Source organism: Nicotiana tomentosiformis, chromosome 5 (assembly GCF_000390325.3).
Source record: "Nicotiana tomentosiformis chromosome 5, ASM39032v3, whole genome shotgun sequence".
Classification (NCBI taxonomy): domain Eukaryota; kingdom Viridiplantae; phylum Streptophyta; class Magnoliopsida; order Solanales; family Solanaceae; genus Nicotiana; species Nicotiana tomentosiformis.
In genome coordinates this window covers 68544389-68568057 of record NC_090816.1, presented here as the reverse complement: position 1 = coordinate 68568057, position 23669 = coordinate 68544389, and the positions used below count along the sequence as shown (strand labels likewise).

At 37.9% G+C, this 23669-nt stretch overlaps 3 protein-coding genes across 4 annotated transcripts; all 3 read right to left on the bottom strand.

The window, feature by feature from the left end:
• Positions 1–912: 912 nt before the first annotated feature.
• On the bottom strand, positions 913–1390 carry LOC117281728 (uncharacterized). The gene is made up of 2 exons (XM_033661579.1): positions 1337–1390; positions 913–1236 (listed from the first exon to the last, which is right to left on the bottom strand). Exons 1-2 carry the CDS (start codon positions 1388–1390, stop codon positions 913–915), a joined length of 378 nt encoding a protein of 125 aa, XP_033517470.1.
• A 6524-nt stretch (positions 1391–7914) lies between these two features.
• Positions 7915–11000, bottom strand: LOC104117285 (probable pectinesterase/pectinesterase inhibitor 51). Its single transcript, XM_009628320.4, has 3 exons — positions 10230–11000; positions 9837–10138; positions 7915–8702 (listed from the first exon to the last, which is right to left on the bottom strand). The coding sequence occupies exons 1-3, from the start codon at positions 10859–10861 to the stop codon at positions 8023–8025; spliced, it is 1614 nt and encodes a 537-aa protein (XP_009626615.1). The 5' UTR covers positions 10862–11000; the 3' UTR covers positions 7915–8022.
• Positions 11001–11775: 775 nt separating this feature from the next.
• Positions 11776–19414, bottom strand: LOC104117286 (uridylate kinase PUMPKIN, chloroplastic). 2 transcript variants are annotated; one of them, XM_009628322.4, is made up of 8 exons: positions 19101–19414; positions 17835–17982; positions 17680–17733; positions 14912–15003; positions 13182–13408; positions 12466–12642; positions 12217–12344; positions 11776–12144 (listed from the first exon to the last, which is right to left on the bottom strand). In XM_009628322.4, the coding sequence occupies exons 1-7, from the start codon at positions 19277–19279 to the stop codon at positions 12235–12237; spliced, it is 987 nt and encodes a 328-aa protein (XP_009626617.1). In that variant the 5' UTR covers positions 19280–19414; the 3' UTR covers positions 11776–12144; positions 12217–12234. The 2 variants fall into 2 exon arrangements, with proteins under 2 accessions (XP_009626617.1, XP_070031088.1); XM_070174987.1 differs by having other exon boundaries at positions 11960–12101; positions 12197–12344.
• Positions 19415–23669: the final 4255 nt, after the last annotated feature.

The following is a 23669-nucleotide window of genomic DNA, read 5'->3' as shown; positions in this document are numbered from 1 at the left end:
GCAATTGCGAGCCAAGTATCTCAATTGCGGTACCTAAGACCCCCTTCTAAGCTCACAATTGCAAACCTGGTGTTCGCAAATGCGACACCAAAGGCATCAACACACCAGATTCCTGTTTTCAGTTCAAACCATTCCGAAACATGTTCGAAACTCATCCGAGCCCTCGGGGCTCCAAACCAAACATCCACATAAGTCTAAAAATATCATACTAACTCACTCGCACGATCAAAACACAAAACTAACATCTAGAACTACGAATCGGGTACCAAAATGCATGAATTTCAAACTAATTTTCAAGAACTTCTAGAATTGCAACTAAGCGTCTGCATCCTATCAATTCAACTCCAAATGATACTAAATTTTGCAGACAAGTTCTAAATAGCATAACGGACCTATTCTAAGTCCAAAAACCAAATTACGATCTCGATAGCCAAAAGTTCAAACTTCTAAACTTCAAATTGCATAATTTTGGCAAAATAACATAAATCAACCTACGGACTTCCGAATTCAATTCCGTGCATACGCCCAAGTCTAGAATCATGATACAAAGCTATTGGAGCCACCAAAACACCATTCCAGTGTTGTTTTCATAAAAATTAAGTTTGGTCAACATTTCTAACTTAAGCTTTAAAGTCAAAAACTAAAGGGTCTAAATCAACTCGAAATCTTCACGGAATGAAACCAATCAACCCCGTAAGTCATAAAATAGTAAGAAAACATGTGTCAAGCATCAAAAGGAGAAACGGTGTGCAATTACACAAAACGGCCTATCAGGTCGTTAAATTTGACTATCTTGGGGAACTTCTGGCCCATCATTCCCAGCATCTTCTCAAAGTTGATTCCCTCCTAGGCACGAATGAAATATTTGGTCAGCTCGTTGTCATCCAACGGGGATTGCGCTCTATCTGCTTCTTATCTCCAATGACGAGCATACTCTTGAAACGAATCAGAAGGTTTATTTTGTATGTTCACCAAAGTGAATCTATCTGGGGTAATCTCGGTATTGAACCTTAAATGGTTCATAAAATCTTCGGCCATGTCTTGCCATTCTCTCCAGCTTCTAGGGTCCTGTCTGGTGTACCAAGTGAGTGCTTCCCCAGTTAGACTTCTTATGAATAGTTTCATCTTCAACTTCTCATTCCTTCCCATTTCTACTAACTTTTCATAGTACACTGTCAAGTGAGCGTGGGGATCACCTGTTCCATCAAAGATACCAAACTTCATTAGGCTTGTACCCTGCCAGCATATCAATATCTGGATGTATGCATAAATCTGCATAATCTAAGTTTTCACTCCCTCGAGCAACTTGTTGGTTCTTTATTTGTTTCCTTTGTACCCGCAGTTGTTCAGACAGAGACTCATCTTCCTTGGATTTTTCCTTTCTCTCCATTTTAGCATACTGCTCGATCTCATAGGGCACCTGACTATGACATGCGCGGTGAAAGTGGGTTCTAATACGGTATATACAAGTGGAACATATCGCTCATAGGTGGTGGTATGTGCCACGGGTATATACTGTGTATGGGTTATTTGTGAATGTGACATTGTCACGAGGAGAGGTTAGGGTCGAATTGATAGTAGTTGGCGGCTTTTGTGGGGCTTGAACATAGTTGGGAACATAAGGGGTGCGTATGGGAGTATTTGGTGCTTTTACAGGAGTAACTGGTGGTATGACTTAGGTTATGGTAGGGTTTGTGGTGACAGTAGTTGGGGTATTGGCAGGTTGTCGGGCTGATGAAGGAAAGTGGTCGGGGATAAAGTGATGGAAAATGGGGTGGTTATGGAAGCGTCGTCATGGCCAGATGTGCCAACTCCCTGATCTATTGTACATCTTCCCTTAATGAATCTATTTCTTGTTCCATCCGAGCGATGTGTTCATATTCCGAGTTTCATCCCTTCCCCCTGATCCCCCCTAGGTTGTTAGTTAGTACCAGAGCATTTCTATCCGGGTTGTTTATAGTAGTCATCTTCCCTTTGGACCTCAGGTCATACGGTGGCTCGACCAGTTTAGATACCAACACAAATCAATCTCTGTTTTTTGGAGGGATTAATAAGTAAAGCAGTAAAGTAAGAAAACAAACAAGAGTATAAGTTAGTTCATGGAGTGCACAGATATAATCACATAAATCAGTTAATTCACATATTTGAACAAGCGCGTTCCTAAATATATTCAAGGACCTCTCTTTGCCAAAGTTGGGCCTATACCACAAGTACTTGACAAATATCCAAATTTTGACACATTCGGCTCCGGAGCTTATATTGTTTTTCATCGATGGGAAATTTACTAGTTATAATGTGGATTACAAAGACTTCAAGGCTTCCATTGATACAAAAGTTGAGGGATAATTCGCCAAATTTTACATTGTAATTCCTTCGGGGTGTACAAAGATTTCATGGGCTTATAGAGTTGCCCTTAGGGAATTTAAAGAGTACAAAATGGAAATCAACCACAACTCAATAATCATCCCCAGAATTTCCGCTCAAGCTCTCCTCCTCTAGATCTTCTTCAGGCTTCCTCGAATTCCTCCTCAACATCATCAAGATTATACTCCAGCTCTTCTTCTGGATCCTCCTCTAGTTCTTCCTCGAACTCAATCTGTATGTACTCCACTATCCGGTTGTCATCATCAGAAAGAAGCAATATGTGATCAATCGATCCCTGGACTACCTGTTGGTGCATGGTAGGGGTGACAAGATAGTGAGGCAGGATCTTGCTGTATACTTACAAAGCTGCTCTTGAGTCTTCTAACCCAGCTAACCCTTCCCTACTAGGCCTGGCCAGCTGATCTTCTTTAGTAATCCACACAAAGTACTCAGGCGTACACAATGAGTTTTGCCTCATACTCATCATGACCAAGTCACTCCACTCATCTTGAAGTCATCTTGCCCTCGGAATTGGAACTTTCCCATTGTAGTCGTCCTCAAACAAAGCCATTCAGGATCAAAGGGGTATATCTTGAACTAAGGTGAACTGCCACAGGACTCTCAGTGGTGCATGTGTATGAATCCCTTCCAATCCCATTAACTTGATGAAATACTTCTCCAGGCTTCTCACAATTGTGCTGTCACTTAACCAAGAAAGCTTCCAGTTGATGAAATCTCCAGTTAGAAGGGTCAGAAATTCCCGCCATTCATCTTGACCATGTGGTGTTTCCCAATGCCTCATTCTCTCTTCGTGATTGTGGATAATATTGCTAGTGCCGACGAAGTAATCGATTGTCCCTTTGGGAGAAATTCTCCGTAGCCTATATTTGCAACAACATGTTGCAATCTCTAAAGGAATCATACCCCCTGAACATGCCAATAGTGCCTGAACATCTCCGTAACAACACTGGGACAAGAGTGACCCCCAAATTCCCTCGGAATATGGCCAAGATCAGAGGTAGTATATTGTTGTTGATCACCTTCCGTTGTGGGAAAACCAGCAGTCCCAACATTGCCAACGAAATGGTCAAGGGGCGAAGGCTCTCCCATTTTTTCTTATTACACTGAAACTCCTCAAGGTACAAATCGTAGATTTCGCGATTCCCAATTCTATCAAATAGATGATGTAGGCTCACCCACCCGTCTTTGACACTTCTCAAGTTCTTGTTACTCTTCAATCCCAATGCATAGAGAAACTTGTGACCCGGCATGATGATCGGCAGTATGGGCTTTTGGTCGGCGAATGGCAATTCAGTGAAACTGCTAACTTCCTCCAGTCAACAAACTTGAAAACTGCCTAGGCTAGATCCCAGAACTCTATTAACAACCCGGTAAGTAATCTATCATCTCGGACATTCATTAATGCGGTCAGTACTCTGAGATACGTTCTGATTCCATCTTCATGTTCTTGTTGGATATTTCTCCACCACTATTTCAGCTTGTGGGGTGATCCCAAAACCATGCTAATTTGCAGGATGTTGTGGTTGATTTCCATCTAAAAGGGAAGAAAGGCTGGGTAAGTGTTTTGCTCTGAATCATTGGTGTCGTAATCTGGGTTGATTCGTCATTCCATAGAAGGTATGTCGTTAGGTGCATGACCCGATGACACTAGGGTGGCTTTCCTAATCGTTTCAATACCAAAGATCGACTCACCTAAGGTATATGCAGCATGCCCTATATTTGCTAGGATGTAACGACCCGATCGGTCATTTTGAGCATTTATACTTTGCTCGGTGGTTTGAGGGCATGAGTAGCTCCGTATAATGTATTATGACTTGTGTGTATCGTCAGTTTTGATTTTCAGGTGATTCGGAATTAGTTTGGAAGAATGAATTTCATTATTAAAGCCTTAAGTTAGAAGAGTTGACCAAGTTTGACTTTTGTGTGTTTGACCCCGGATTAGAGTTTTTATAGTTTCGTTAGGTTCGGATGGTGATTTTGGATTTGGTCGTATACCTAGATTTGCATTTGGATATTTCTAGAAGGTTTCGGCATATTTTGGCAAAAATTGGAAAGTTGAAGGTTTGAAAAGTTGAGAGGTTTGACCAGGAGTTGACTTTGTTGATATTGGGTTCAGATTTCTATTCTGGGAGTTGGTATAGCTTCGTTGTGTCATTTGGAACTTGCATGCAAAATTTGATGTCATTCCGTGTTGATTTGATATGATTCGGCACGAGTTGTAGAAGTTGAAAGGTCATAAGTTCATTGAGTTCGATTTGAGGTGTGATTCGTAGTTTTGATATTGTTTGATGTGATTTGAGACCTAGAGCAGGTCCACGTTATATTATGAAACTTGTTGGTATGTTTCGACGGGTTCTCGGGGGCCTCGGGTATGTTCCGGATGGGCTACAAGCCATTTCTTCCTATTTTGGAATGCTGATTGCTGGTGTCTGATGTTCGTCTCTGCAATCGCGAAGGTACAACCGTGATCGCGAAGGCTGTTTGGTGATCGGTCCTTTTTCCTTCTTCGCGTTCACATGGTTTTGTCCGCGATCACGTGCGTGTGAGTGTTACTTTTTTGCATTCGCATCTTGTCTTTCGCGTTCGTGTAGTGTTGACCGTGCTGGGGAGGCAAAGGCTTTTGCTCTTCGCATTCGCGTAGAATGGCCCACGGCAGCGATGACTGAGTCAGTGATGAACCGCATTCGCGTCCCTTGTTCCGCGTTCGCGTAGTGCTTTTCGTGGGGCAGTATTATTTCCTCTTCGCGTTCGATTCTCCCTTTTCACGTTAGCATAGAACATTCTTGGCAGCTGATGATTTTCTTCTTCGCGATCGCATATGAATTTCCACGATCGCGATGCATGTTACCTGGGCAGAAATATAAAGTACTCTATTTCGAGGGTTTGGCCATTTTTATCATATCTTGAGTTGTAGACCTCGGTTTTGAGCAAGTTTTGAGGGGTTCTTCATGTGTTGGATTGGGGTAAGTGTTCTTTACCCGGATTTGATTTTATTTCATCATTACATCTTTATTTTTATCATTAAATTAGTGGTTTGAGTTGGAAAAAAGGGAAATTTGGTGAAAACTTTCAAAAATATAAAATGATGATTTGAAGGACGAATTGATGTCGGAATTGGATAAATTTGGTATGGTTGGATTCGTATCAGAATGGATGTTCGAATTTTATAAATTTTATCGGGTTCCGAGGTGCGGTCCCGGGATTGACTTTTTGTGTTGACTTTTTAGTTTTTATTAAAGATTGAAACTTTATTATCCGGATTTGTTTCCTATAGTTTTTATTCATAAGAGGATGTTATTTTGGCTAGATTTGAGCCATCCAGAGGTTGTTTCACGCGAGAAGGTCATTTTAGAGTATCGGTCTAGCTTCTTTGAGGTAAGTATCTTGCCTAACTTTGTGTGAGGGAAACTACCCCTTAGGAATTGGGTTAATTGTGCTATTCTTGTTATGTGAAAGCCGTGTACGCAAGGTGACGAGTGGGTAAATGGCCTATATGTGATATTTGACCGGTTTAGATTGTCTAGTCTCTTTCCATGCCATTAATTGAATTGTCCTGACGTGCTATGTCTCTCATTGTTAATCTACTCTTATATGCTTTATTTGACGTTGTTAGCACTTATTATATCCCTTACTTGTTATTTTGCTCTTACATGCTTTAGTTGAAGTTATTGCCTTCCTTATTGTCTTGTTAACTTTTAATTGTTGAGTCCCTTCCATGACTCTGTGCCTATTTGCTACTTGTCTTAACTGCTTTACTTGCACACCTTAGTTGTCACGTGCTTTACTTGTCCTATCATTTTGGTAATATTTGTTGCATTCCTTTGATTATTACGTGGTTCCCTTATTGCTGTGTACTCATACCCTTTGATTGTAGAAATTCATGTAAATTGAGCTATTGGATTGTTGTTGTTAATTTAAATTGCTTGTGGATCGGATTGCACGCCGCAATAGGTGAAATAAGGGAGGGTTGTGATATGATGATATGGTGGGATCGGGTTGCACGCCGTAATAGGTGAAATAAGGGAGGATTGTGATATGATGATACGGTGGGATTGGGTTGCACGCCGCAACGGGTGAAATAAGGGAGGATTATGTGATATGGTGAAATAAGCGAGGATTTGATATTGATACGGAGGGATCGGGTTGCGCGCCGCAACAGATTTTATATCTTATTCTTGATATTGATATGATGAAATAAGGGAGGATTGTGTTTGTACGGTGGGATCGGATTACGCGCCGCAATGGATTGTGTGTGTTGTATTCATTGTTGTATTGTGTTAGCTTTCGGTATTTATCATATGAGATTCTGAGGACTGGTATTTTTGGATTTACTGATTTCGAGGATTGAGTTATTTTCGTTAGTTTACTGCTTTGCCGTCATTTCCTGTTTTCCTTTCCTACTATTATTATTTTGGTGAATTGATTTTCAAAATAAATTTACTACGCTGAGTCATTCTCTCATACCCTACTGAGTTATCTGTACCGTAAAGATTTTAAATGAAAGAATTATTAACATGCTTACCTTATGTGACTCTTAAGTTAAAACTCGTCGTTTCATTCGGTATTTTACTATTCTTAATAGTTGTCATATTTCACTTTAATTAATTTTTAAACTTAAACCCCTTACCCTAACTGATGTTTTTAGTTTACTTAAAAAGAATTGTTATTATGTTTTAATTTAATAAATTTTATATTAAATTTAGTAGCTTATCTGATACTTTATTTTATTTAAAAATATTATTTTCTTCACCCAAATGATTTCTAAAATAAACTCATTTTCTCATTTAATTCCTACTTGGTTCAGAAACTGTGATTTTACTTTATTGTATATAAATAGATCCCTCGAATCTTCTTTATTAGCATTTGACACGGATACTATGTACCTGGTAGCACGTGAATTTTGCCGTGCGAAAGTGATTTGGAAATGTGGGTACAAGGTACCATGTGTGTTATGTTTGGAAGTTGTGACTTATGATTTGAGATTACGAGGAGTGGTACCTGGGGTAATTCTTGTTGAGATTCGTGCATTAGAAATGATTTGATTGATTGAGTTGTCATCGGTTTCCCTTACTTGAATTCATTCATATTTCACATGTACCCCGACTATGTTGTTGCTTAATTACTTGGTTGTTTCTCGTTGCCATTCGTGCTCCCATTATCTTTACTGTGATTGTAATTTGTGATCCTTCTGCTACTGGCCTTACATTGACGTTCTTTCCATTGTTGGCTTTAAGTTATATCTTGCACAGGTTTACATGTCTGGTAGGTGTCTTGACCCGGCCTCGTCACTACTCTACCGAGGTTAGGCTTGATATTTACTGGGTACCGCAGTTGTGTACTCATGCTACGCTTCTGCACATTTTTGTGTAGATCCAGGTACTTATGGCCGAGTTGGTTGGAGACTTAGAAAATATATTATAATTAGACTATTTCTAGAACTATAATATGTGAAAAAATGTAGATTAATTAACAGTACGTTTAACGTAATGCAAGGGTAATTAATGAATTAGTCTAGATTCACAAGCAGAGGGGTCAAAAGTGCATATGTTTTAATTAATTGAAGGTTAAATATGTTTTAAAATTATGTTACAATGAAATGACCAAAATCAAAATTTGCCAATATTTCAATCATGAAGATTAAGGAATCCATTGATCGCCTTGAATGAAATTATGGACAGAGTATGAATAAACATGTTGAGCTAGGATTTGGCTACTCCACAACACTCGTTCTTTGGCATTGGCTGCAGCTCCACCAGTATTTTCGAATTCTCCGTAGTAAAGAGTTTTCAAAGCAAATTCACCACTCCAAGGCATCCATCCAGCAGGATTAATAAGATCCCCCAGTTTACATTGTATAAAAACTGTCCTGGAATACTCCTTCCACGGCCTTCCAAGGAAAGTTTTGTGTACACTAGCATTACTGTAGTACAACTTCATATATTCTTCAGTTCCATCGATTGAACAATTGTGGAAGACGAATCCCGTTGATTGTCCTGGCTCTATTCTACCATGAGCAGTTATAGCATTGGTTTCGCCATTCTCTGGATTTACTAGCCGAGGGGCGACTAGGATGTCACAGTCTTGGAAAAAGGCAGCCGCGTTTCCAAAAATGAAGTCTATATTGCCTTGGATGCGACAAGATTTGTAATACTGTCGCAATGAATTGAGATAAAGTGTGTCCTGATTGCCCAGAAATTCGCAATTTTCTACGATAGAATGATCACTGCTGGATCGAAAAGCTACGGCTTGTTGAGCATCAGGACCTGCTGTGTTTTGAATGGTTAGATCCCTAGCCATGAATCCATCACCAAGTACTCCTGTTTTAGAACTCCCAAAAAAAGGGAACATCAGAACAATTTATGAAAGCACCGAATTAAAGATCATAAAGTATATGTTCTAAAGCAGATGTTCTACAGATTTCATCATAATTTTTGGACTGCTTATATTCCTTGAAATCATGTATAGTAGGCTCATTGATGAACGAAGCTAGGAAAAAATGTGAACACTTAAATGTAAAAGTACTATGACCATTTATCTCAGAAGTATTTGATAACTTTTCGTTTTCAAGTTTTTATTGGAAGTGTGATAAATTTCTTGATAGTGTAGCATGATTTTTGTAGCATTTTACTTTATAAGGACAATCACTATATAAGAACATCCTTCTATAAGAGAGAGTCTTTAATTGAGCAAACTGGTCAAAAATAAATGCAGCCACAATGGACTGTATACTATTGTAAGAATAGCTCCCCTTAACCCCCGTGCTCCTCGTGGGCAGTCTAAAGGGTTCGACAAAGCCTCTGTAAAAGGGCTGGCTTATGCATGCATCATCTTGTATAGCAATGAAAAACGAACTAGTACTACTTCATGTTCATATTATTCCTATTTTAAGAACTATTTTTGCAGCCATACTCATTAAGAAAATTATTTAATTATAAGGATTATTAGATTAAGTTACCATTTTACCTCTCCTCAAAATTTTTTGATCATTTATTGAAGCAAGAGTAAATTTGAAGGAAAAGAATACTACCCGCCTTGATTTTTAAACACTTATCTGCCAAATTAGAAAGGCACATTTAAAATGGACCGTAGGACAGCACAGTTTTATCCACTAGTTCGGCGAGACGTACAAGTTTGCCGGTGCATGATTTATGAGCATTAAATTCTAACACGGAGGCGCCAAGCTCATATTTTTTGTCTATGTTATGCATAAAATAAAATAATTAAAACATTAGTAGATGCAACTGTTTATACTGTATTTGTGGTCTTGAAATTACAATTAGAAAACTTTAGCCTATCACAATTGTCGATTTTTTAGGATGAAATTTGAACTTGATTAGTTTCATCGTTGTTAAAAGAAAAATTGGTAGAATAATAAATATTTACAAAAAGATCCTATCGTCAAACAAAATGATCAAATGGAATGAACCACCAAGATCCAATAATTCACTTACCGACCGTAGCAGATTCAAAAGTGGTGACTCCACTGTTGCCCATGTAACCAACATTTAATGATCCCGTAATAACAGTTTTGCCCATTCCATCTCCCAACAATACCACATTTCTCTTCGCCAAAGGGATCCTAATAATCTCATTATACAATCCTGCCTTGATCCATATAACAAATTTCTCATATACCAAGTAGTTCGGCGCTGCATTCACCGCCTCCTGCACGGTTTTATAGTCACAATTTCCAGCCTTGCAAACCGTCATATTCGACTTCAAACTCGAAGGTACCCCGCCCTTGATATACATTCTGGCCAAAACTTAATATAATTAAGTAATTAAAAATATATTTGATCTAACAATTTAAATTTTGAAATAAGGTGAATACACAAATTCAATACCTGGTCCCCTTAACACCTTCCCAAAATCCGTCACGCTCTGTCTTTGGCGGACCCCATGATCCGGTTTTGCTCCCATGAATGTCGTAATTCATGATCATCCCCAAAGCATTGCTGGTGAGCCCAATCAAGGAATCCACAAACACTATAGTTTTTCTCACTTGAACGGTGTCGTTCACTTTTTGCAAACCCGACGAGCAGCCGTGTTGGTACCCCAGCGTGGCACTCATCCATGCACGAGCGTCCTTGATTTTACCACCTGGCAATGCATGATCAGCTGTCTGTTTGAATCTGTACTCCGAATACTCGAGTCCCTCCATGCAATTTTTCGCGGCGACCGTGAGGTTCAGATTTCCAGCCGAAACATTCAAGATATCCTTCACCATGGCCTGGGCCTTCGTAAGTTTTTGTGAGGAGAGGCCCAAGGCCAAATGGATTATTTGAAGTGTTGTAGGGTTGGAAGGCAAGTGATGATGGAATGAAGCCTCGCATGTTGATGGTTCGCGTGAGGCCTTGCAGGCTCCTCGAATCTCAGGCGGAAAATGGAGGTGATGGTGATCATGGTGATTTTTGGCGTAAGAGAAGGTGAAGAATAAAAGGAGGGAGAGAATTGCCGGAGAGAAATGAGACGCCATTGAATTGGATTAATTGCGAGATGGTTTGGAGTTTGTTCGAAGTTTGGTATTTTGCATGGTTTAATTTAGTGGATCAATGGTTGTAAAAGAAGTGTTTGACCAGTGTTGAATTTGGTGAATGGCGAGGAATGTGAAGATTGGGTTCTGTTGAGGTTTTGGGGTGCAGGGGCTTAGGCTTGGTGAGAGCTTCACGTGATTGAGGAAAATAGCCTCGTGTGTGTTTTAGACATCTGCCTTATAGGTGTCGGTAGTAATAAATTGGATCACCACGAATCGAAAGAAAGGATTTTATGAATCAAAAAGAACTTTTATTTCCGAAATTTTTGAAAGGTGAGATGAACTGTGAATGAAACAACGAAAAAGAAAGACCTTTGAAGACCGCGTTAAATGATGCGGCATGGAATTGTTCAACTACCACTATGGTCTATGAAACTAATACATTGTGTTGAAGCGCAAATGCTTTAGTCGAAAACACAAAGTGCCAAATTTGCCTTTTAGGTTGAAAACTCAGTCAAAGTTCAAGTGGAAAACGTTTTTTCCGACATCGAGATTTTAGCTGCTAAAGCATGTTTAAGTTCATTTCTCAAATATTACAAGGGATCGTTTAGCTTATAATCTAGTTATAATGCACTAATTACTGTTGGTGCCATTGGTGAATAAAATGCATGAATTGTTATATAGATACTGCATAATATAAGAACATTTTTGTCTTCAGATACTATTCTTATTCCACATGTTATCTCGTATAAAATAATACGTACCGTACAAGTTATACTGAAATTAATACTACAGTTTCTAGTTTCCGATATCAAACTCCACATAAGTATTAGTATAATATCAAAAATCAAATGTTGTATTAGTTATGCATAAATTATATTAGTAATGCAGCATTTTGTACCAGAAACCAAACGCTATATAAGTAATAAATAATTTTATACATAGATTATATTTTCTTATACTGCAAAACAAATGACCCCTAAAAGTATTGGGTTTGGATGGGTGAGCGGCTGTGAGTGGGTGAATATGTTAGGGGCAAGAAGAGAAATGTAGAACATAAAGGAGCAATACCGTCGAAAAAAGTAACTCTTGGCTACCTAGTTTTGCACTTCAAAGAAAAGCTATGAAAATTCCTAGGGAGAAGAACTTCTAGTACCCACTAACATGTATCCAGCATCAGAATTTATGATGAATTCCGGGATATTATATGCTTATATCCATGGCTTTCTGTAAAGAGAGCGCACTCCATTCCTTCAACACTTTGAGTGCCAAGTTCTTGGAACAATCTGCAAAAATGAGCTATGTTAGTGTTAAAATGCTACAAAACAGCAATCCAACTTCCAGCTGCTGAAACAGACCTCTTTTCTTTATTCCTCTTAAGACACTGCAGCTTCAGTATTCCATGTGTCACCAATTAATGTGCCAACCATCTCTCCTTTAATGGCTTTAGCAATGTTACCTGGTTTATTGAGATTAAAAACGACAACTGCATAATGAAAAATAAGATTGGAAAGGTCAGCACTTAATTAAAAGGGAAAGGCTCGTCAATGACACGTCTGGAATCATCCACAAAAAGGTAAGGGATACAAGGGTAGGAAACCTCGTACCTGGAATGTTGTTTTCTTGGCACAAAGTTATTGCAGTCAGGTCCATCACGGAGAGCTCCTTAGAAATTACATCATGGTAAGTCAGGTTATCCTGAAGTCGAGCGTCAGGATTATGCCTAGGGTTATCATCATAGACTCCATCAACGTTGGTTGCCTTCAACACCACCTCAGCATTAACTTCAATGCATTCAAAATTTTATTGGTAAGAAACAAAAACAAAAAAAAAAAAAAAAAAAGGTAACGTGCAATCTTATATATGTTCCAGTAGTAGAGCCTCATTTGTCTCATAGACCACATCATCACTTGGACGAGAACCATATGGGGACAAACTATTCAATCAGGTCCAATGTTATGCGACATTTCCATTTAATGGGAAATAAATATTACTAGTTAACATTTAGGTGCTGACATGGGCATACAATGAACTTAGTATATTCTTAGCCGAATAGTTTCACATGATCCATGAAGAATTGATTTTAAGAAAATTATCACCTCTGAAGGAACTTTAGTCATTATCCACTCCGTTTGGAATGTCTTTCAAATATAGGACAGTTTACGTTATGGAGAGCTTGTAACATTTGCTTCTTACTTTTTGCTTTCTATTTTCTCCAATTTAGAAAGGAAGAATGATAGTTTGCAGAATCCACTTCAATTTGCAAGTATGTCAAAGTTCCATGCATGTAGAAGATCTGAATCAGGAAAAAAGTAGAACTCACTCTCTGCACAACGCAAAGCTGCAGCAGTGTCTGTTGTGAAGAAGGGATTCCCAGTTCCTGCTGCAAAAATTACTACCCTCCCTTTCTCGAGATGCCTAACAGCCCTTCTACGGATATATGGTTCAGCAACTTCCGACATTCGAAATGCAGTCTGGACTCTTGTAGGGATTCCAATGCTCTCCATTGTAGCTTGTAAGAATATTGCATTCATAACAGTTGCCAACATCCTGAAAGGTAAGCGATAAAACTTTCATATTAAGAGTAATACCAAATTTTCTCAAAGTGATCTCTCTCCCATTCATCTTCGGTACGCACTGATAACTCATAGGACAGGTTAAACAAGAAGTGATACCACCATTCATTTAGGTCAAAGATGAAGAGTTTCAACCTGACCAACTTAAAGAACTGATCTACTCACTCCAGAAGAGCATCAACAAACAAAAGCTTTGTTTCAAGTATATGAGCCTGAAGGTCTGAAGTCCCTAGCAATGCGAATCTTGGTTTGAACACAAATATAAGGAAGACATTTGGATTGAAATCAAGAGTTGCATCACCAGATTCTGCAGAATCTAGGGCTCATATACTTCAAAACAAAAGCATTTGTACCTATTAGATATTAAGAAAAAGTAAAATGCATTTGACAAAATACAGATTTTGCTTCATCTCTCAGGCATAGCCTACTTAGATTGTTGAGAACTGACATCTAAAAAATATTTAATCTTGTTTTATGTTCCAATCAGTTCTAATGCTACCTCATTGTAATATGCTTATATAAACTTCATCTTGGCTAAGAGTTATATAATTCTTAAGAATTTTCCCGAGATCTGGACTAGGGGCACCCTGCACAGCTTAGATAGTTTTAGAGTTCAGCTTAGCTCTCCAGCTTTAATAGCATCGAGTTGTTGCAAGTAAATGTCCTAGTAATTAGGACTTTGTAATATAAATAGATGGTTAGCAGAGAATATGAGTTGCCTGATACAGTTAATTCAATGGTTATCTTCCCATGTTTTTAAATAACTTCAGCTTTCAAAAACTAACAACATCACTATTTTAGCATTGGTTTAACAGCCTATCAGAATCCTCTTTGGCCAACAACTTTGAAGCCACTTCACCTAGTATATGATACAAAATTACTGTAAAAGCTGCATAACTTTCCTTTCTCAGCTTCTGTAATCTCCAATCATCATATTCATGGACATGCTTAATTCCTTTGAAGCACTTTTTTATAAATTTAGACACCAACACCAAAGCCCAAAAAGGAAAAAGGGGCCTCGAAACCCCGCTCTGATTTCTTTAACCGCTATTTCATGTAACAGGAAAACAACCAAGCCTGTCCTACATCAACATCGTTTTTGGAAATAGGAAGTAGGAACACATCAAAATAACTTTTCCTACCACCCTTTGCTGCCTCAAGTGCATTTTCTCACAGATATCAACGAATGTGTACTTAAGCATTCCTTCAAGTTAGAGGCATGTCTGTCTAAAGCATACTAAATTGCACAGACAACACTACAAAGCCCGGTTACACCCTTGAATTGTCAGTGATATACCCAATCGCATGCAAAATCACTAAGTACAGAAAGAAAGTTCTCTTTGAGCAAGAAAAAGTGTCAGATTAACCCAAAAAAGACAGAAAGTTAAACAAATCGATATTTAACTTTTGAAAGCATTTGAAACTAACTTTTTTTCAAAAATAATTCAAACTAACAGTAAAACAATAACAAACTTACCCAATATAATCAGCAGATGAACGATCCAGTCCACTGCTTCCTGCCCAGGAGGATCCACGAAAAATATTACCTCCACCAACCACTATTGCAACCTGCTATATTGCTAGAACAGCTGAGAATCCATGAAAAATCCGAACAAGATCGCCATCAAGGAACTCATAGTAGTCTTATACTGATTTAATCATGGCACATGATCGAAAACAAGAAGTTCGAATAACAAATATGTAAATGAATAATTGAACAGCAGACAAACAGATAGCAATCCGGTCCACTACTTCCTGCCCAAGAGGATCCACCAAAAATATTACCTCCACTAACAACTGTGGCAAACCTACCACAATTTCTAGAAGATCTGAGAAATCTATGAAAAACCAGACCAACATTGCCATTAATGAGCTCATGCCAGATTTATTGATTTAACCGTGATATAAGATGGAAAATAAGAAGTTAGAATAGCAAATATGATTTCATGCAGCTTGATGCTACTCCTCTATAATTTACTGCCATTTCACGGTTTTTCCCCAAGGTTCGGCTCCCTGGCCATGGAAAACAATCTGGAAAATCTGTGTCCCTTACAAGGTTTATATTTTTCTCATGGATTTTGGCTAATGGCAAATGCCTCACTATTGACAAACTTCGAAATAGGGGACATTCTTTATGCAACAGGTGCTCCCTTTGTGAGAACGACAAAGAAGATGTTAATCATTTATTTCTTCACTGCAAGATCACATCCAGCATCTGGAATTTCATTTTTTGCATCTTGGACATCCGGTGTTGCATGTCAAGATCTACCTTGGATTCCTCCTAGCTTGACATAAAAAAGGATGACTAAATCTTCCTCCGAAACATGGAACTCCGTCCCTGCAGCTGTATTTGGATGGAAAGAAATGCTCGAGTCCCCGAAGACCAAAAGGACAGTGTAGTTAATCTTAAACTCAACTGTATATCCCTGCTGGGTTTTGGTGCACTACGGGTTTGGACAATTTGTTAGAGCCGAATACCACAACTGAGTATCTAAGTTCACTACATTTTTTGTAAGGGTGAAAATCATTTACACCCTCCAACTTTGCTTTAAAAATCATTCCCCCCTTAACTTTGAACAATAGTCATTCTCCCCCTCTTATCCTATGCAATATCAATTTTGCCCTTGACATTTTTAATTCTCCATCTATATAATACATTTTAATATTATATAGAATAATATTTTATTTTTTAACCTAGACATTTTACCTATAGTTTAAATAATTTTCTATCTTAGTGTAGATTTTCACTTAAGTTTATTAATATTATAAGTAAAATATTTTTTTAATAATTTTATTACAAAACCTGACGCAATTGTTTTTATGATTGTTATTTACATATTACATACATTAAGTATGTATATCTGAGTGTGTGCATATACATATATTTAAGTTTCACTCTTTCTTATTCTCTATCATCTATATAGATAAATGATTTTTGATCGTCATTAATGAAATAATATTTAAATTATAATTTAGAATGCATTTACAATATAAATAGATAATCTTTTAGAATTCTGTTATAAAATTTATTTCTATTTTTATTTCATTAGTGGTGACTAAAATTCATTTATCTATATAGAATTCTATTATAAATTTATCTCTAATTTTATTCATTATCTTTGTATTACTTGCATTCAAATATTTATAAAGTTTTTACTCCCTTTTATTGTCACTTTATAAATATATATTAGAGCTTCGATTACAATAAATATATATTAAATTATTTTTATTCTGCCCATTTATTTCACTATAGAACATATTACTTAATTACTATTTCTCACTCTTCTTTTTTCGTCTCAGGAATAATTTTTCTTTTGTTATATAAATTTTAAAAAATGAAAGAAAAATATCATGATTTTAAAAAAGTAAAAAAAAAAAAAAAAAAGAGAGAGACAAAGGTTGATATGTAAGGGTAAAAATAGGTATTAAAAAACTCAATGGACATAAAAGGGGGAGAATGATTATTGTTCAATGTTGAGGGGGGAGTTTGATTTTTAAAGCAAAGTTGAGGAGTAAAAATGATTTTCACCCTTTTCTGTAATGTCCTTATTCCCTTTTTTGGATATACTGCTAACAGCATTGCTCTTATGATGTGTGAGAATAGCACGGAAAAATTATATTATTGATATTAATTTACTATAATACAAGGAACCCTATTTATATAGGGTGTGTAAATATACCTAAAACCTTCACTATCAATGTGGGTCACTTATACAAACAACACACTCTATACATGAACTAACTCTAACATGCTGTTTTCTTTTCTTATTACATCAATAAAATTCTTAATTTACCCATCAAGAAAAAGAGCAAATATGAAAATCAACAATTGGTTCATATTTTCAAACACATTAATAATTTGCAAGTTCCCTTGAACGCAAGAAAGTTTCATTGGTATAAAATTTTAATGAAATAACAATAGTCCTTTTAGTTCAATCTCCTCAAAACGATCTTGAGCACTAACTAGTAGAAAATTTGGGTAAATATTTACTTCAGACAGCACAAGAATCGAAAAATGTACAAATGATTGTGATACGAATCCCAAGGTTGATGCTCCAGGAAAACCATGAATTATAGAGAAAACAATAATAAAACAATAGTCTAAGGATCCCACAGAAATAGGGATTGATAATATGGGACAAGTAAATGAACAAATTCAAACATTTCAGATGATGCACCAACTTCATATAATAAAAGAGTAAGGATCTTTAAGCAAGAGATATTTGATTTATTCAAAAACTTTACCTCAATTCCAAGACGAGTGACAGCTGCCACCTCCCTTGCGATGGCCATTGTGATCTGTATAACAACATGAAAGCTTTATGAAAGATCAGAAATCTAGAAAGAAGAACAGACAACACAGAAACATGGAGACATGTGAGCAGCTTTCCTATTCTGACCTTGGGATCAATGTTTTGTGCTTGATCTCCTGCTAGTGCCTCACCACTAACTTTAAGCAGCACTCTACGCCATCTATATGATGGTTTAGAAGTCCCATTATCTGTGATCGTGACACCAAAAGAAGCTATAGGAGATAACTCTGGTTTCCTATCACAGAACATGTATACAAGGAAATTGATTTAAGGAACACACAGCTTCATGGAAAGCAAAGCACAACATTAAATTCCAAGGGCTAATAATACATATAACAGGTTAATGTTACGGACTATTAAGTTATACCTAAAGTGACACTGCATCACACAAGTGTTGTCAAAGGCGAAAAGCTCTAAAAAGCGCTCCAGGTTATTGGGACTTTAAGCGCAAAATGCAATTAAAGTGCAGGCTTTAGTAAAAAAAGGTGCAACGAAGGAAAAATAAAAATATATATGTAATTCAAGAAAACAGAAACAAATTTCATTCATAATGTTTTCCTCAACAACTGATATTCTTTTTTGCCAATTATATTTGTTGTTTAGTACTGCTCGATTCAAGATAAAACTCATGGGCTATGAGTTACACGCCTTAGTGCCTTGCCTACACTAAACCGCAGCTTAAGCGAGGCGAAGCGGCCTCACTGAGCTTTCCTGAGCTTCAGGGCTTAAGCGCGCCTTAAATGAGCCTTCGACAACACTACACACGCATAAGATAGAACATTGACGTTATTAAAAAATTCAAGGTCATACATAAGGTATCACTAGCATGACGAATAAAATGCCTAAAAGTGGAAAAAATACATTACTGATGTTAAAATACCAAGGATTACATGTAAAACATTTTTGGTATTGGTACTAAAGCATTCAACCCAAGGTAAATAGGGTAAACTGCAGTTCTTGCAATTAGTGATACATTTACTCAGTGAAAGAAAAAAGAAAGTTGGAATAACTAGCCTATTCAACAAAAAGTATAAAAGTTTTGAGATTATTAGCTGACTGAACAGAAAGAATGACCTCCATCTAATCGAAGATTTCACACTTAGGCTGCTAAATTTATGAAATTCTACTCTTATTATAAAGTACTTTGAAGTAAAAGACTTCCTAAACCCTTAAAAATCAGATGCAAAAACGGTTGTGCTCGTGTTTAACAACTCATAACCGTCCCCCGGACAATCTGTTTCTCTTAAACTAGGATACATAAAATGATATGGAGTAACAAAAATGAAAAGAAAAAAAAAGGGCAATAAGGCAACACAGAAAGGAGCGTTAACACTGCCCAATTCATTACAATACCTGCCATTCAAGTGGTCTGGAGATTTGCCCATGTGAGACGAACAACATTTTACGACCAAAGAATGAAAAGAGTCATCAAGTTTGAAGTGGTGGTGTAGGGGTTTGAAGAAATAGAGAGACGGCGAAGAGATAGCATTGAAAGATGAAATGGGCCGGCAAAAGGATGTAGAGATAGCCATGGAAAAAAAAAACAAATTACTCTCAAAGGAAAACCGAAATTTGAGAAATCGCACGGAATACGATGTTCAAATCAACGCCCTTTTGTTCAATTCTCCTTTGCTTTTCGGTTGTTGTAGGGAATATTCTTTCCGGATAATGTTAGATGTTTGGGCTTTTGAAACATGTCATCTCCCGAGGAATATATTTGAGAAAGACCCAAAATAGTCCACTATCTTTGGACTTTAACTCAAATTATTCCTATTTCTTTCACATTGAGCACTAATAGTCCATATCTTTAATAAAGTGGTACACTTTTAGTCTTCATGTTTGATATGAAAAAAAATATTTTCCGAAAAATATTTTTTGATTTTATCATGTTTGGTTGGATTAAATATTTTGAAAAATATTTTTCTCATGAACTCATTTTTCTCCAATTGGAGGAAAATATTTTCCCTGTCAAGAGAAGGAAAAATATTTTTCAAAATTTTTTTTCAACCTTCTACACCCTTTTCTTCAAACTTTTCTTCATTGTTTACACTTTCTAGCCATATACATAGATTATACATTTATTATACATAATTGTACACAAATAATACATAAATTATACATATATTATACCTCCACCGATTATTTTTAGTCTAAGCAGTTAGGTAGGTGGCTATTTGGGTTAATTCTTCTTCTTTTTATGATGTAGAAAAAGTATTTTCTTTCATTTGTATAAAATGATGTAGCAAAAAGTATTTTCTTTTCATGATATAGAAAAAGTATTTTCTTTCATTTTAACAAAATGAGTACTTTTTCATGTTCTAGAAAGAGTACTTTCTTTTTCAACCAAAAAAAAAATATTTTCTTTTTAGTTGTGTAACACAAATTTCAACATTATTTTTGCGAGAAAAGGTAAAGCAACACATTAATCCTTTTGGCTTGTGTAAAGTTTTAAAAGAATAATTAAATTCTTGAAAAAAATAGAGTCTTGAAAACGTTGGGTAATTGGGGTTGGGGGGAGGGGAGGGGAGGGGAAAGGGGAGCACGGGAAATATGGGGATTTGGGAGAAGGGGGAGGAGGTAAGAAAAGTAGCATAAAAAAATTTCTAAAAAATTATTTTACTCTCTAAACAAACACTAGAAAAAAAATTTCGAAAAATTTTTTTCACTCACCAACCATACAAGGAAAAATAAATGATAACCGCTCATTTTCTAGGAAAATATTTTTTTTCATATCAAACATGGAGACTAAAAGTGTACCACTTTATTAAAGAATGTGGACTATTAAGACTCCATGTGAAAGAAATATGACTAGTTTGAGTTAAAGTCCAAAGATACTAGACTATTTTGGGCCTTTTTTCGAAAATATCTCTTGCCGCACTCCAAGCAGAAAAGAAAAATCTGAGCTTTGCTCTCTTTCAATTTATGCTTCTAATCCATTAGGCTACCAATGGCTAACATTACATTACATTACTTTACTTTACTATATTATCGAAAAGCCAAGTTTCGACCTGGCTGCTTCCGGTCATTAACATTATAGTTAAGGGTATTTTCGACTTTGTATAGTAGTATTTATAAAAACGTGTCTTCTATCCTAAACCTAAATAGGCACGTATCATTGTTTTACACCTTATTTATCTATTTTCTTCGGCTCTATCGCCTTTCCTTGGCCACTTTTAACATTGCTTCGCTCCTACATAGCCTTTTCCGGTGAGTTTTATCCCCGGTATTGCTGCTCAGCCCTTTTTCTCTATTCTTCATCTCTTTTTCTTTCTAATTTTTTATCGTTGATTTACCTTTGTGTTGCATGCTTCTATCTTCATCTGGTTTCTGTTTCAGTAGTTAAAAGATGAGCATAACCAGAGACAGCCTTAGTATTCTTTACCTTCAAAATCGGATAACAATTAAATTTGTATGTGATTTTAAAGATACGCGGATTAATTTGATACAAAGCGATAAATTAAGTCAAATTGAACAAACAAAGATAAAATGGATTCAAACCACACAAGGAGGATAGTTTCAGCCTTAATGAAGTACTCGCCCTCGATCCGGGCTCACTATGGCCAGCACTGATGAACAAGAGAAAGAGCTAATAACAGAGAAAATAATAATATATTACTTTGAAATGCGTATTACAGTGTGTCCTTTGAATAAAAATCATCTCTTTTATATAGTAGGAGATTTCATCCCTAGTACAATTCTAAAAAAGGTAAAAATCTTCTTTTTCGTAAATCACTAATCTGCTGTCGATGCGGGTTGAGATCCGCGTCATGATATCCGGTCGGGCGTGGATATCACGGCCCTTCGTTAGTCATGTGCATCCGTTTGGTAAGGCTTTTCCGAGGTTTTGGAGCTTGAACCGAATCCGGGGGCGTGGTCTCGATGGCTCCGGTGATAAGCGATTTGTTCGGGCCCTAGCACAAGAGGTATATCCGGCCGGTCCAGGACATAACAGCACTCCGTTGGTCGTGCTTGATTGCCCGACAATGTTCTTCGAAGTCGTTCAAGGCTAGGACCGATTCTGAACCATGACTCAATGAGACTCTTGTCCCGATTTTGGTCCCCTGTCATCATGTCTCGAGCTAAACTTATTTTGTCGGAGGTCGGGGTATACCATGAGTCCGATTTTGACCGTATACAGATAGTCCCCTCATTTCTCAGAGAGTAAATGACGAGAAACGACATGAGCTCCCGATTCTTACTTCGACACATCGCGGCAGAAACGACAAAACATCTTAAATGTCTCGTCAGTCATATCATAATGGCATTAAATGCATGTCAGCAGCCGATCGGCCGTCCCTGGACATGAAACGTCACTGAACTCCTATAAATACCCCCTCTCTTATCCATTTTTCACTTTACACCAAATCTTCTACCTTCGTACCTCTAGGACTTTAACATTATCTAGCGTTTTTACCCCCATTACTCAAGGTTCTTCAGTACTTTGCGAAAACTTTTACTCATCTCCTATTCAAGCCAACAAGTCTGATCTTTCAACTTTCATTCTTTTTCCATTTTTTCCAAGCTTTTATTTCAATAACAATGGCAAAAACCTCAAAATCTATTCCTCATAAGGATGCTCCTTCTTCCTCGTGACTGACCACTAAGGTCGAGGATACCGTTCCCGATACGATTGTTGATGAATCAGCAGAAGAGCCTCCCTTGAAGAAGTTCATTCCCGGTGGTTGTTCGGTCAGCGGCGACTTTAAAGTTGAGAAGCCTTCTTCTGTACAGGGTCGGTGTGAGGAGGCCTTGATATACATCTGCTCAATTACCGAAGAGGTCCTCCCTACGGTGCGGAAATACTACAACTGGGCCGACAAAGACACAGTGGTCCCCGACCCCGAAAAGGCCATTACCACCCATGTCGAGGGATATCTAAGTGTTTACACTTATCCCTTTATATTGGACCCGGTAGACCTGGTCATTTTAGACTTCTGCAAGAGGTACAATGTGTGCCTAGGCCAGATTCATCCATCACTGTGGAGGATTGTGATCCTCCTCCGATTTGTTGTGAACAAAATCGATGGGTGCTCGTTCACCATCGATCATCTACTCCGCTTATACAGTCCCCGAATCTTCCGGAGGGGACTCATAAAGCTAGTACGCCGGGCCAGCAAAGCCTCATTCTTGAATGTTATCCCTCGACTCAAGGAGTGGGTCAAGGGCATTGTGTCACAGATGCCCTACTCCGAGTGCTCATGGCGCAAATTTTCAAAAGGCCGTTGGGAGGCCCGTTCCCATGGTAAGGTTCTTTTCCCGAACAAGTTGTAGTGAACGTTTTCTTCTAACATCGCGTCCTTATCTCCTTTACTTTCCTTTACAGGTTTGCCTAAGAACGTCGAGCTTAGGCCTTCGGTTAGGGATAAGGACTTGTATGTTTAGTCTCCTGGTCCGGGGCAATCCTGAGAGAGGAAGAGGAGGGGGGGCTCCGAGTTCCCCGAGCCAAAGGAAAACACAAACTCCTGAGTACCAACTTCGGTCTTGCTCTATCGGCTTAGGGACGAGCCAGAGAAGGAAGAGCCTTTTTTTTTTGTGGCTCGCGAGCCCTAGCCCCTCGAAGAGCAGGGGGTCATCGAAATAGAGACCTATGAGGGCAATCTACCTTAGGCCAGGGAGGTCGATGAGGAGGCCGGGGCTGAGGCTTCCAGGGATGCGGGCAGTGCCCCGAAGGAGGCACTTGGTGTGATAGACATCACCGAGTCGCCCTCGTTTACCGAGTTGATGTACAACGAGGCCTAAACTGTGAAAGAATGACCCAACGAGGGGGCCCACGGAGTGGACAATCCTCTCCGTTATTTGTTTTATGACGTGGATTCTATCGTGCACGGAGGACATCACCGGGTTAGGTAACTTAGAGTTATCGAGGAAAAGTCCATCCTTGGGGGTAGGTGGGCCTAACTCGAGCCCGAGATTGGTCAACCG